Raw genomic sequence first — 14,598 nt, 5'->3', positions numbered from 1 at the left:
AGGCATGCATATAACATACTTCCTTATGACCCAACCTGGAGTCTGCCTGATGGCCTAGCAACAAGGAGCTGTCAGGGTTCCTGATGGTTCCAGCCAATGATGGACGACCATACAACGCCACCAGATTTCAACACAGACTGGGTGCTGGGAGGAGGGTATATAAGGCCTTCCTCATTATTAAATAAATGAGTTTGTTGTTTGCCTCCAACTGACTCCCAGTGTCTGTGCCATTGATGCTGCACTTTCTTACCCCTTCCCCTGAGGGAGCCGTTAGGATCCAGCAACACTGTATGATTTCAATTTTATGAAATTATGGAATATGTACAACTATGAAGACAGTGAAATAAACAGAGATCACCAAAGATTGAGGGGAAGGAGCAAGTAAATGGCTACAAAAGCTTTTTCAGGGCTCTGAAACCACTAGTAGATAGATAGCAGAGTTCATTTAGCCAACCCCATACACAGTGCTGAAAGAGAACCCCAAAGGAAACTACAAACTTGGGATGCTAACAGTGATTTGTCAACCACAGTAAATGTGTCCCTCTGGTGGGGATATAGACAGTGGAAGAGGCTGTGTATGTGTGGAGTCAAAAGACACATGGCGCTGCTTTGTCTGAACCTTCCACTCAATTTTTCTGTGAATCCAAGATAACTATTAAAAATTACATACTTTTTAATCTCTGTAGATGTAACCATCTGGTTAAATAAGAAACACAGAGCTGATTGCAGAGTTAAAAGCCCAAGAGGTCAGAGCAATAGCTAAGAGCTAAAAACCTTACCCTTCACTGCCACTGCTGTCCTCCTCAGGAAGAGTGCTACTTCCTGTGTATCTGTCTTCTTATAGACTTTCTGTTCTGCCTTCTCACTGGTTGTAAACCCAACCACATGGCCTCGTCGTCACTGCCCATCTATACAGACCTCCAGATCTTCTATGGTTGGTACTGAGATTAAAGGCGTGTGTCTCTGTGCTGGTGGTGTCCTTGAACACACAGAGATCTGCCTGTCATGTGATTGGGATTAAGGGCATGTGCTATCACTGCCAGACTTCTGCTATGGCTTGCTATTAGCTCTGACCCCCAGGCAACTTTATTTATTAACATACAAATAAAATCACATTTCAGTACAAATAAAATATCACCATAAATATCTCTCTCTCTCTCTCTCTCTCTCTCTCTCTCTCACACACACACACACACACACACACACACACACACACACACACCCTCCCAAAAAAGAAAAGGGAATTTGCTTTAAGCTAGACAAATGGTGTGATTAATATCATGATGTCTCTGACCCTTGAATATTTCCTTGTATTTAGGAGACTTTATACAGCACGGGCTACCATTGTGGAATGAACAGGAGCTACTATTGATTGTCCCCGCCGCTCCCCCCGGCGGGCTTTCAATTCAGTTAGAAAACATTATTTCAGCCAAGCACCAACAGTTGGCCACTCAGCCCCTAAAAGAGCCCCTATGTTTTGCACAAGGGAAAGGAATTAACTGCCCGTGCCCTGTCCTACGTCATTCCACACCCCACAAATCAGCTGTGCATATACATGGGAGGTTTCTCTTCCTTCTCTCAGGCACATATAGTTCTTCTAAGCTTCAGGGCTCAGTGCACTGATGGCCACTTCCTGGGATACTCCACCACAGTCCCCTTTCTAAATGGTGCTTATCTCCAAAATTTTACGTTTCAAAGTTGTGGATCTTAGACTCATCAAAATTGCTACAAATCTCCCATCCCCTCAGTCCTAAGTGGAGTTTTCTAAAAAAAAAATAAAAAGAAAAAGAAAAAAGAAAGAAAGAAAAAAAAAGAAAAATAGAGTTTCCGATGGGCTTGGCTTGCATCAAGAATCCCTGGGACCTGGTAAGGAAACAATAACACAAAAGACAAAAATGCACATTATCTCATGGCGAAAAAAGCATTCAACAAGAATCTAAAACATTTCATCATAAAAATATTTTTAGGTGTGATGAAAGAAGAAATAGATCTGGACAGATGGCTCTGTGGATAACCTCACAAGTGTACAGATCCTCCACGCCTATGAAAATGCCAGGCAGGCATAAAGCCCTGTAAACCATCAATCAGGAGACAAAGACGGGATCTCTGGAGCAAGCTGGCCAGCTAGACTAGACTTGATAAACTCTGCGTTCAAGCGAGAGACTCTGCCTCAGTGTATAAAGGGGAGAGCTACTGAGAAAGAAACCTTACATCAACACTGGGTCTACACACACACCTGCACACTCACACGTACCCACAAACATGGGAAGAGACACACACTTACACCACACACACTAATAAGAAGTGAAGTACTTGTGCATGTTACAACAGGGATAGAGCTTGAAAATATCATGGTCCTTGAAGGAAGTCAGCCACAGAAGTACATACATGTATAATATAATCTCTATTACATATTAAAAATGGACAAATCTATAGAGGCAGAAAATCGACTTGTGGTTTCTCAGAGCCAAGAGATTGGAATGAAGGAGTGGCTGCTTTGGGGGAGAACAATACTCTAAAGTTAGATAGTAAGGATGATTTCAAAATGCTGAGCATACTGAAAACATTGAATAGTATACTTACTCTAAAAGGTGAAATGTGTAACATGTGAATGATGCCTCAATGTATATGATAAAAGCAGTCACCCATCTCAGCCAGCTATTGGTGGGGACATAGGTGATTTTCGTGGGGATGGCTGGAAGAGGAAGGAGTAGAGAGCAACCCAGACCAAACACACCGATCCCTGTGCAATCAAGTCTGCTCCAGAAAAGAAGGAGCTAGCATGAGTTTGGAAAGCAATCTCAGAGTGTCTTTGGCAGTAGCAATCTGTCTTTTGAAGAAATAAAAGCAGTACAAATCCTGAGGCCTGCAGAATTAGGTGTTATTTTACAAAAGTATTTAAAGCTATTATTATCTCTCACAGAACTTGGTAGTCATTTGTATTTACTTTCAACCATGGAATGTCCTGGAAATAATTGAAATTTCCACATCCTATAACTAAGTGCAGCTTCTAATTCTTACTTGGCTGTTCATATAAATCCTGAGGAAATCTATTCATTTTTCTAGGTACACAAATAATCACAATTAATTGTCATATCTGATTTACCTAGCTTCTGGTTAAGCAACTAAAAGTAAATACTGGAAATTGTTGTTAACTATACAAATTTGAGGCCGGGCGGTGGTGGCGCACGCCTTTAATCCCAGCACTCGGGAGGCAGAGCCAGGCGGATCTCTGTGAGTTCGAGGCCAGCCTGGACTACCAAGTGAGTTCCAGGAAAGGCGCAAAGCTACACAGAGAAACCCTGTCTCGAAAAACCAAAAAAAAAAAAAAAAAAAAAAAAGAATGATTGACTCAGCTGGGCAGTGGTGGTGCACGCCTTTAATCCCAGCATTCAGAAGGCAGAGGCAATCGGATCTCTGAATTCAAGGCCAGCCTGGCCTATAGATTAAGTTCTAGGACAGCCAGAACTGTTACACAAAGAAACCTTGTCTCAAATAAATAAGTAAATAAATAAATAAATACCAAAAGAATGATTGCCTCAAAGCAGACTACTGCCCTGTCTAATCATACTGATTTCCTTGCATTTAACATTACCATTGACTGTTCTATTGGGTAAGTTTTCATCAGAAATTATTTCATATTAATTGTACAAATGTATCAATAGAGTATAAACAACAATAGATAATAAAAGGCCCCCAATAAGTAAATAAGTAAAGCCATATTCAGTTCCGATAGATATAGGAGATTCTAGATGAAGATGGCTTGCTGAGACATGAGATGTAAACAAACTGGTAACTAGAAGGCCAATAGTCACACATTTTCCAACTGAGCATTAGGACCATCATAGGAATACAATTATAAGCTTGTCCATACTTCCAAGACACTGAGGTGTGTGTGAAAGACCCTTCTCAGTTCAGTCCATCTCTCCCAAGGTAAAATTTTGACCAGCATCAGGACCAAGATGCCCCCTGAGACCTCAGCCTAGGCTTAGGAATCTGAAGTGAGTGGGTCTGGTGGAAAGAAAGAACTAGACTTCTCTATTACTGTGATTCCTTCCCCACAATTGCCTGCATGCCCAGGAGCTGTTGCAAATGTCTTTGAGCACTTCACAGTAGAGCTGTTCACCTAAGGTTGTCCCCCAAAGTGCACATGTCAGAGCACTGAACCCCAATGTGACAGTGTGGAAGTAGCAGGACCTCTAAGAAGTCACTGCTTAGTTCAAGGTAACTGGTCCATGGGGGCATTAGAAGGGCTTAAATTGGTTCTTGTGGGGACCCCAGTTAGTTTCTGTGAGAGAGACTGTCTAAAAGAACCAGACTAGCCAGCCCCTCCTTGATCTTTAGATTGCTACTTACCTGAGAGTGCCCCCTTCCCACCCCCATTGTGATGCCTCCACCCTGTGTGGAGGCAGAATTTCTTCCCTGGAGCCAGCAGATGCTGGCATTATGCTCATAGACCTCCCAAGATGTGAACTAAACGTTTCAAGTTGCCAGCCTCAGGGGGGTTTTGCCAAAGCAGTGGGAAAAGAACTTTCAGGAGCTTGTACTCTTTGTTGTTATTGTTTTGGTTTTCAAGACAGGGTTTCTCTGTGTAACAGCTCTGGCTGTCCTGGAACTCACTCTGTAGATCAGACTGGCCTCGAACTCACAGAGATCCGCCTGCCTTTGCCTCCTGAGTGCTGGGATTAAAGGCGTGTGCCACCACCGCCCGGCTGCCACTACTCTCTTTTGTGAGATGCAGAGATCAAACGGTGAGAAAAGGGGAGTGGGGGGGTGGGAGAAGTCGTTTGAAGAAATGTAAAGCAATCCTAAGCAGAAAGAGAAATTTTAAAGGTGTCTCGATACCTGATATCAAGTGCCTGATATTAAATTATCCTACAAAGCCATAGCAACAAAAAACAGGCATAAAAACAGACATGCTTATCAATGTCATAGAATAAAAGATCCAGAAATATAAAACTTAGCACAGCTACAGCTAGCTAACGTTCAAGAAAGCTGTCAACAACATAAATCGGGAAAAAAAACTTCCAACAAATGATGCTGGGAAATGTCCACATACAGAAGAACTAAACTAGATCCATATCTCTCACCCTGTACAAAAATTCAAAATGAATAAAAGACCTTAATGTGAAACCTGGAAATTTGAAGCTGCTGGAGAAAAATGTAGAGGAAGCATTTCAGGATCTATATGGGCACAGGAAGAACTTTCTGAAAGGGACTGCTATAGCACAGGGAATTAATAATTATTTTATTATTATTATTATTATTAAAATTTCACTATAACTGGGAATGGCGGTATATGCCTTTAATATCAGTGCTCAACTGGGTAGGAGGCAGAGTCAGGTGGAGCTGTGTGAGTTCAGGTCAGCCAGGTCTACACCGGGAGTTCCAGCCCATCTAGGGCTAAATAATGAGATCTTGTCACATGATTGTCCAGCAAGCAAATAGTGATCCTCAAACCAAGAAGAGGAACCTAAGGAGCTACCACCTTGATCTCAGAACTTAAGGAGCTACCACCTTGATCTCAGACTTTCAGGCCCCAACTGTGAGAAATAAACATCTGTTGCTTATGCTCCCAGCCTGTCTGTATGCAGCCCAAGCTAAGACCCTCTCCTCACGCTTCTCCGTTTTCCTCACAGCATTTAAATAAATGTTTGCTGTACATTTATCTCTTCCTGGAAAAGCAATTATATTTGCTGCTCTTTGACTGTTTTCTTAGACTCTGAGGCAAAGAGATTCCCATCAATTTCAGTAAATATGTTAGAGGGAAGAGTCTGGCCTTTAGACTCTTCTATGAACTAATGCAAAGCTGGTCTTTTGTACCATTAGTTCAGAAGAGAACTGTTTCCCTCAAGGATGAAGGATAACTGGACTTGGTGTGTTATATAGAAGAGGAAGAAAACGGGAAGTTAAGACGGGATGGGGAACGGGGGTGGATCTGGAGGGAGTTAGGGGAGGAACAGGGGCGATTATGATCAAAATACACTGTGTACATGTATGAATTTCTAAAAATAATAAAATGTATTTGAAAACAGTCAGAGTTAGCACTGCTGGTCACTAGCATGGTGATTATAGAACTGTAAAAATGAAAGGCATTAGCACTGTGGTTATTTTAGATCTAGGCACAAGATGCAAAAGAAACCTACAAATATATTTTACAGTTTGTAGCCACTGAAGATAATTCAGTAGGAGAATCAAAGAGTAGGAGGGCCATTGTTTATCATGATGGTTTAAAAAGTTTTGTTTGTTTATTTCATTTTTTGGCATTGTTGTTTGTTTAGTTTTTTATGATCCTGACCTGTGGTGACTGTATATTTGAGCCTATGGAGGGAAAAAATCTGAACAACTTGCTCTTTCAGTCCATTTGTTAGACAAAATATGAGGAAGCATGGTGTATTTTATCATTTTTGTTTGTTTGTTTGTTTCTAAATGGCTATTTAAATACAGATAACAGGACACACGAGAAACTAGAGGAGCGGGTCTTGCCACCTTAACCAACCCACCTGCTACCCGATATGTCCACTCGGCCTGAAGAGGCAGCTGTGCCCTGTGGTGCAATGTGACTGGAGGCCTGCCCAAGTGGAGCCCAGGGAGCAGGGGACACGCTCAGAGTGAGAGCTGGGGGGTTGAGACGAATCACACATGACATATGCCATTCATGTCATTTCAGAACAGAGTGTGGGGGGGAAGGAACTACAGACAACAGGAGACAGGAATCAAAGCCAAGTTCACTGGATTTTGCTTAGAAGATCCAGCCTCATAATGCAAAGCACTATGAGGGGCCCAGCTTGTGTAGTGTAGATCATTTGCTTAAAACAACCGGCCTTTCTTCTGAACTAAGTGTGGTTTGGCTGGGGCTGTTTTATTTGCACTGATGAAGCTGAATGCGTGGAGACATTGCTATTTAAACTATCATTTAAATCTTTCAAAAAGAATTTTGTCTGTCTGTCTGTCTCTGTCTCTCTGTCTCTCTCTCTGTCTCTCTCTCTCTGTCTCTCTCTCTCTCTCGTGTGTGTGTGTGTGTGTGTGTGTGTGTGTGTGTGTGTGTGTGTGTGTGTGTCTCCTCGGAGTTTGCAGGTACCCACAAAAGCCAGAAGAGGATGTCAACCCCCATGGGACTGGAGCTCCCAAGTAGTTAGTTGTGAGCCATCGAAATGGATGCTGGGAACTGAACTCCAGCCCTCTGCAAGGACAGCAAGCACTCTTAACTGCTGAGCCAACCTAAGCCCTGCTGTCACGAATCTTACCAAATTACAGGGAATGATTATTTAAACAAGTATGTTTAGCACGTGTCCTGCGCCAGCGTTTACCTAATTGTGTAGCTTTGCCTGTTCTTTCTTTTTTTTCAACTGAAATAAAATTTTTCGGTAGTGACGCAGTTAGGTATACTCCAAAGACTGAGGAAAATTGAGTCAGATGTGTTGAACACTCATCTGGATACCAGGTTTCCGGGCCTAGAATCAATCCTTACATAACTGGCGATTGGATGATTCCAAGAAGGCTTCTTTAGTGGGGGAAAAAAAATTTCTTTGCACTATTCCCCCTTCTTACAAATCTGGAGTATCCCATGACTTAAAAACACACCTAAAACCAGCTAAGTGTGGTGGTGAACACCTGTAATCCCAGCACTCAGGAGGTGGAAGCAGAAAGACCTGGAGTTCAAAGCCATCATGGCAAGTCTGAGGTCAGCCTCGGCTATGGGACACCTGTCTCAAACAAATAAAAAAATCAAAGCGCTAGAAAACAAATACTTTTAAATTGGACTATGATGTGTGTGTAGCATGTGTGCACATGTATACACACACAATTTCACCGCGAAAAGGTGAGGTACATACAGTGCTTCAGAGCAGAACATTTCAGTGCACAGGTATCGGCATTCACTTGCAGAGAATTCTGGAAACCAGATGTGGAAAACAGTTCTAGTTATTCCCACTGGCTGGCCGGCGATTCTGTCTGGACACAGGGCAGTGTTTTGGGGAAACCACATCCCTGCTCAGCTGGGGACCCAGCGGAATTTGTAACCACCGGTGACTGTCCGGATGGTGAAGGCTTTGCCCTGGGGGAAGGCCAGAGTTCGGATGGTGCTGTGGCTGCGGATGGGCGTGCTGAAGGAGCCGCCCTCCTCGAGCTCACTATGGCTCAGGTTCACTGAGCTGGCGCTGCAGTCCGTGTGCAGCCCTCGGAAGGCCCCGTGCAGGTTCCTGGAGCTGCCGTTCTTGCTGCCGGGCTCTTGCTGCAGCCTGGGCCGCTTGGGGTCACGGTTCTGCAGGGCTTCATCGCAGCGCTGGGAGATGTCCCTGAGGATGGCGTCCACTTCCGAGCAACCCTGTCCTGCTTGCCCCGCCGCACAGAACAGCTCCTCCAGGCTCCTCTTCGTCGTCGCCTTGATCTGGAAGGGCTCTGCTGGGGACTGAGTGATCATCAGCTTCTGTAAAAGATGGAGAGCCCTGGAGCCGGGAGGACTCGCCTGGAGCCAGGAGGACTCGCCTAGAGCCGCGCGGATAGGAAGAGCCCGGGGCTACACCAGGGACACCCAGGGGCCCCAACACAGGCGCAGCGCTACAGTTCCGACGATGTCCCGCGCGCCTGTCCACTCACGTCCAGCACTGAGGCCAGGTGCCGGGTCCGGCTGGCCAGTTCTTTCAGCTGCACGTTCCTCTCCCTGAGCGAGGCGATCTCTTCCTGCTTCTGCGTCAGCGTCACGTGCAGCTGTAGTTGGAGATCTACCATCAGAGAGAGGCCGCAGTGCTGGTGGGTCTAAACTCAGACCTTGACATCTCATCAGGACCTTTGTTCGCCCGACAGTAGCCAACGATTTGACTTTTTTTTTTTTTAATTTAATGAAGTAGTAGGACAAACGGTATCTCAGTTAAACTTAAATGTGTTGTTGAGTGGTAGTCAAAAGTACTGATTTGGACCACAGGCCCATCTAGGTTCTCCCCCTGAAGTTCAACCACCCTGTCTCGGTTTATATATCTATAAAATGGGGCTAGTGAGATTGTCTACCTTCTGTGTTGAATCAAGTGAGAGAAGAAAGTAAACTGATAAGCACAGAGTCCAGCACTTAGAAAATTTTCCACAAATGCTGTTAGTACGATTACCAATCTGATGGGACCCAGAGCAGTGATGCACACTTGTAATCCCAGCACTAGGGGAAACTGAGGCAGGAGGACCAGTGAGAGACCACCCCTCCCCACTTCCCCCTAAGGCCCGGAGAGCTGAGGGAAGGGATATCTTAAAATAGCCAGAACTGAGTCAGTTCCCCATTCCCAGACAGGGTGAAGTCAGAAGTTTCAAAAGTACAAAGTCAGACTGTCTGGTGGTGACTAACCACGGGACGCCCCCTCCCCCCCCCCCCCCCCCCCCGAGATAACATGACCAGATTTTGGAGATGGGCTGTAAAACTCCCGACAGAGCAAACAGACAAACTAAAATAAGATAAAGTCCAAGCTCAGGAAGACTGGACCAATCAAGGATGGACCCGTACTAACCCCCTCCTCTCTGAAGAATTTTGTGGTTTTTGCCTTCAAAAGCTAACCTCCCCAAGAAAGTATTGCGCCGAGAAGTGAACCTTGCTATTGCATTCTGGACATCTTTGGTCTACAGTGGTCTCTTTGGGGGTCCTAATCTGGGCAGAACAACCAGAATTCTCGGCAAGCCTGTGTGTGCTACATGGTGAGTTCAAGGAAAAGAAAGGGGGTTGGGAGTGTAGCTCTGGGTTGGGAGTGTAGCTCTGTTGGAGGAGTATTTATGCATGAAGCCCTGGATTAGGTCCCCAGTACCCCATAAACCAGAAATGTCAGCATGTCTGGGGGGTCAGGAGTGCTGCTACATAGGGAGTTAGAGGCCAGCCTGGGCTACAGCAGACCCTGTCTCTAAAAAAAAAAGGGGGGAGGGTGAGGAAGAAAAGGAAACTGAAAATAAGAGAAAAGAAAGTCCGGTGGGGTGTGATCATTTCGATTTAGCGAGTTCTGAACCAGTTTGGGCCACTGGAACAGTATCGGCTATTAGAACCACCGGGCCCACACAAGCGCACCCCCAACCTTCACAGCTCCCAACTTGTGCTCTCTACCAGGCCCTGTCCTCACCCCCAAGATTCCTAGCCACCGGTGTCCTTACTTGGTTATTCTCTATGAGAGCAGTCCCCAGTGCTCTCTGGTTCTGGTCGGCCACCTCCTTCCAGTACTGCTCGGTTGGCGGTGGCGGCAGGTCTGGAGCGCAAGGCGGTGGGGGCAGTGGCGGAGACCCTAAGGCAGGTGGGTCCAGCGATGGGGAGAGGCAGGACCCGAAAGATGAGACATCGCCAGGGGAAAAGGGAAAGTCACCGTCGGTCAGGGGAGGCGACATCAAAGAGGATGAATCTGGGAGAAAGCAGGAGCTGGATTGGCTGCCTCCAGATCATGCCCAACTAGCCACGGGGGCAAAATGCCACCCAGACATTGGGTTTGTATGAGTTTTATAAGGCAAAGTCTATGATCCCTGATCTTTCTCGCTGTTTTGTTCATACGCACCTGCTGAGCTAATCTGAAAGAAATCAGTCACGCCTCCTGGGGCCCAGAAGGCATAAAAGGTTTTGTCCCTCCATAGACTTTTGTCATTTAACTTCTGACACACCACACCACAGTATAGGGACCTCGTTCCCAGAACCCACACTGAGAAACGCATAGTCTAAAGATCAAGTGACATAATTTCCCCATTGTAGAGAAAGGATACCCTCTATTAGGGAGAGTCTGACCCCTTGGCGAAAGAGGGACTGGCCAATGACAGATGGCTGGACTGATCACCTTCACTACTACACAATCTGGTTTTGGTAGGTGACAGCCCTTCTGTTACTTAACTGCAAGGAGACGGAACTTGCCTGCAATGAGATCATCCACCGTGTCTCTGAAATCCTGCAGGTTGAAATCTTCTTCGGTTTGCAAGGAGTGGTTCTAAAATAAACCAACGGTGTGAGCCAGAGAACAATTCTAGACAGACAGACATCCTCGAAGCTCCTAAGGCTAGTCTGTATGCACTCTGGTTCACAAGCAGAAATTTTAAGCTTCATCTCACCCATCGAACGGTAGGTTTCTCTTGGGCTGGCAAGAGTGAGCGCTGCTCCTCCAAGTCTCAAATACCACAGGCACAGCTGTCCATCCCCTGCCAGCCCACCTGGGTTTTGGACAACTCATCTGAGCTCCCTCACAGGTCGGTCGTCTCGCAGCCATGCTGACTCCTTTCCATATTCTTTGTGCACCCATAGAACTGCAGCTCCAACTTAAACCCCACCCCACAACCACCCCAACACACACCCTTACCTCTCTAAGAGCAGAGAACTTAGCATTAACACCAGGACAGGCACCAAGGCTTTCAAAGCCTAGGCTTAAAGTGCTAACCACTTCACCCATAAAGGAAAGGGAAACGTGGGCTGTGACCAATGGGGCCAGGGATACTATGGAAAGGTATCTGTTCCAGGGGCTGTAGCAGCTATGGTGTGTGTGTGTGTGTGTGTGTGTGTGTGTGTGTGTGTGTGTGTGTGTGTGTTGTTAGGTTGCTGTTTGGGGTTTTGGGTTTTTATTTATTTTATTTTATTTTTTATTTTTTTTCAGTTTCTCTAAAAGTTGGAGTTGGCTTTTCACCTGTGGTGGAATACACCTTCATGTTGCCTGGCCAGTGTTCCCAGGTGCCTGAGAGAGAAGGAAATGGAAAAAAGGTGGGGGTCCAGGCATCTTCCTAGTCTCTTAAGGGATGGACATTTCAAGTCGATGACATTTTTCTATTTATGTAATCTCTTAGTTAATCCTCCCCCCAGTATGGAAAGTAGGCAAGGTCCACAGGATGCTTCTTCCTCTTGAGAGAGAATCCTGCAGAAGATGAACTGCCCGATGCCTGTATCATTCCTCTCTCCTGGCTGTTTCATTGTCTGTCTTTTTAGGAATCCCTGGCTTGCTTGGAGGCCAGTGTTAGAAAGGAATCTCTAGGACCATGGTATGAAGGGATCCATCCCAGATGCCCACCAGAAATGTCTACTGATTCCACTATTGATTCTTATCTTTGTATTAATCATTTTCTTCTTCCTAAAGCCCCTCTTTCCAAGTCATATATTTTGGGGACTCAAAACTTACTCTGACTCTAACCTTTTTTTCTGGCCCTGTTTTCAAAGTACCAGATTCCCTCATGGAAAAAAGGAGAGATGTCCTCGGTAGCTGTTGGACGTTGAGGACTCTGGGTCAGGTGACAGAGCCCTAGGCTTGTCTTCTTTATTTGAGCATTAGATCTAAAAAGAATTAAGCAGCCTCTGCAGAGTAGTGGTCACTCCCTTAAGGTCACTTAACCTTGCCTTAAGATACTGCTTCTGGGCACCACCCCTACCCTAAGGTTGTAAGTGGCTAGTAAAGGTGTCCTTAGGAATGTTGCTTAGCTTCTTCATGGTGGTTATGAATTTTGCAGAGTTCTGTAACGGGCCTGTTCCCATGGACCTGTGGTCCCAGCATCTGCTGTTAGGAAATTGGATGTAGTCCTCTTCCTGTGGGTTTCATCTGGATAAGACCACCTGTCCTTCCGGACACTTCATGTGCCACCAAAGAAGAATCAAGACCCAGGCCTCTGAGGTCCTGGAGCTGAGGAGGCTCCATTCTCTGGCTGGGATGTGTCAGCGATGGCAGGAGGAGAGAATGGGATGAAGTAGGAAGGTTTAGAGGAAAACGGGGAAAAGTTTCTCTCCTCCAAGATGACAAAGGACTAGCATGTTGGGAGGAACAGAATAAAACTTTTAAAGCGGCCAGCTGCCGAACGTCCATCTCTGCAGACAGAACGTTTTCCTCCAGCTTGTTTACAGAGTCCCTTGTCCTCTCCCCCAGTGACTTCGATACTCCGTTGGTACCCACGAAATAGAAATGGTTCCTGAGGGGTCAGAAGTGGGTGGCAAACAAAACAGTTATTCTCTGCGCGTGTGCCCCAATCACGTGGTTCCTCACCCTACCAGCTCCGAACTGCCTTGTTCAGATGAATGACAAAGGGACCCTGCAGTAAAAGTTGGCCACACCGGCTCCGAAAATGAGAACTTAATAACATACTAGGAGGAAGGAGAAAATTGGGATCTGGGATGCTTGGCTTCCCTCGATATGCCGAATGTGCCTCTGCTCCCAGTCCATCTTGAGACCTTTGAGGCAATAAACCCACCAAGTTCGCAGTTGGTTCTGTAGGTGGCCAAGCTCCAAGCAAGGGAAAGAGTACCTGCGAGGCGGAGGAATCACCACTAGGAGACGCTTCGGAGCCGAGTAGCGAGGTGCAGTCTGCGAGGTCCTGCAGGTCTATGGTGGTGAGGGCTGCGCGGGGAGATCGGGAGACAAGCATCCAGCGTACCCTAAGCCTCTCTGCCAGGTCGCCGCCAGGACCCTCAACCAAAACTTCGGAGCCCGGGGCAGAGGGGCTGCAGACCGCCTGCGCCGCACCCACCTGGCATGGATAATCTAGGGGTCGCGCAGGTGCCTCGGGGCTCACCTGGCAGTGCAGCCGGCTCTGCGTCAGGGGGATCCTCGAACACCGACCCTGGGCTGTCGCCGCTGCATCCCGAGAAGGACTTCCACGAAGGAACGAACTAGCCGGGCACAGAAACGGAGAACTCAGGTCCGCGTTTGGGGCGCAGGGCTAGCAGGCTCTGCCAGAGCCAAGACCGTAGCGAGCATCCCCACCTTCCTCTCCGGCTTCCCGGGCTTGCCGAGGGGCCGCCGCGACAGGTCCAGCATCCTGTTGGGGCAGATGCTGTCGAAGGCCCGGCGTCCGGCCGCGCTGCCCTCGCACGCCTGCATCCTGGGATGGCGACCCACACCCAGCGCTGCTGCACCTGTTGGTGCCTGAGATGGGCGACGGCGCGTGGAAGGAGCGGAGGGAGGGCCTCGAGGAGAAGGGCTGTGCGGGAGGGGCGGCTCGCGCCTGAGCGCCAGAGGTGGCGCCTTCTGCCCGGGACAATCTGCGCGCGGGCGGAGGCGTTAACCAACCTGGCAACCCCGGCTTCCCCCGGGAGCTGCGAGCGCGGGGCCCGGCCCGCGAGCGCCCTTTGGCGCCGCGGCATCCTGGCTGTGCCAGGCGAAGGTGGGGGATGGGGGGGGGATGAGGGGAGGGAGGGAGGGCGGACAACTCCCGTCCCTAGCCTTCCAATTTATGAACAGCAGGGATGTGAAAGTTAACGATTCTTAGATTGTTCTTACCACCCCAGACACAAGGCACACAATAAAAGTGGAGTGACAATCGCCAAAGCAGGACTCCGAAATTTTCTCAGCAGGTTCTAGAGGGGGAATAGAGAGCCAATAGAGGACCTTCCCAGGCCAGCCTCCAGATTACAGAAACTGCCCTCAAACCTGAACAGCATTCTGGATTTTGGCATAGGGCTTTCATTTGGCCTCTCATTCTTGCCTACTGTCAAGAGCTCCGCTCTGTACTCGAGCCTTGCAACTTCCCCGGAAATGGTGCCTAAGCATATTTTTTTAAGGATCAAGAAAAGTGACAATGCTGAGGCAGGAGGATTGCCGTGAGTTTGAGACTAGCTTGGGCTACACACTGGCTCATAGGCCAGTCTGAGCTAAAAGGCTGCCGCGGGGGCGGGAGGAGTGGGATGGG

The 14,598-nt window shown here is 47.4% G+C and overlaps 1 protein-coding gene and 1 long non-coding RNA gene across 4 annotated transcripts; one reads left to right on the top strand and one right to left on the bottom strand.

The window, feature by feature from the left end:
• Positions 1-7,959: 7,959 nt before the first annotated feature.
• Positions 7,960-14,067, bottom strand: Mcidas (multiciliate differentiation and DNA synthesis associated cell cycle protein). The gene is made up of 7 exons (XM_052742820.1): positions 13,674-14,067; positions 13,483-13,579; positions 13,216-13,307; positions 10,859-10,931; positions 10,120-10,361; positions 8,599-8,709; positions 7,960-8,428 (listed from the first exon to the last, which is right to left on the bottom strand). Exons 1-7 carry the CDS (start codon positions 13,788-13,790, stop codon positions 7,994-7,996), a joined length of 1,167 nt encoding a protein of 388 aa, XP_052598780.1. The 5' UTR covers positions 13,791-14,067; the 3' UTR covers positions 7,960-7,993.
• On the top strand, positions 9,362-13,383 carry LOC128113246 (uncharacterized). 3 transcript variants are annotated; one of them, XR_008219395.1, is made up of 4 exons: positions 9,362-9,675; positions 10,815-11,062; positions 11,589-11,692; positions 12,430-13,383. It is a non-coding gene; the product is annotated as an uncharacterized LOC128113246 (long non-coding RNA). The 3 variants fall into 3 exon arrangements; XR_008219394.1 differs by having other exon boundaries at positions 10,899-11,062; positions 11,589-13,383; XR_008219393.1 differs by having other exon boundaries at positions 11,589-13,383.
• Positions 14,068-14,598: the final 531 nt, after the last annotated feature.

Source organism: Peromyscus californicus, unplaced genomic scaffold (assembly GCF_007827085.1).
Source record: "Peromyscus californicus insignis strain IS unplaced genomic scaffold, ASM782708v3 Scaffold_18__1_contigs__length_77618521, whole genome shotgun sequence".
NCBI classification, from domain to species: domain Eukaryota; kingdom Metazoa; phylum Chordata; class Mammalia; order Rodentia; family Cricetidae; genus Peromyscus; species Peromyscus californicus.
This window is presented reverse-complemented; position numbering and strand designations above follow the sequence as displayed.

Bases quoted from the DNA above. Each gene is read 5' to 3' on its own strand.
- Mcidas (XM_052742820.1), bottom strand. From the start codon at position 13,790: ATGCAGGCGTGCGAGGGCAGCGCGGCCGGACGCCGGGCCTTCGACAGC. The intron at 13,308-13,482 runs GTGAGCCCCGAG...CTCCCCGCGCAG, and splicing joins AGAGCCGGCTGCACTGCCAG to CCCTCACCACCATAGACCTG. The intron at 10,362-10,858 runs GCAAGTTCCGTC...GCTTTCTCCCAG, and splicing joins GGTGGATGATCTCATTGCAG to ATTCATCCTCTTTGATGTCG.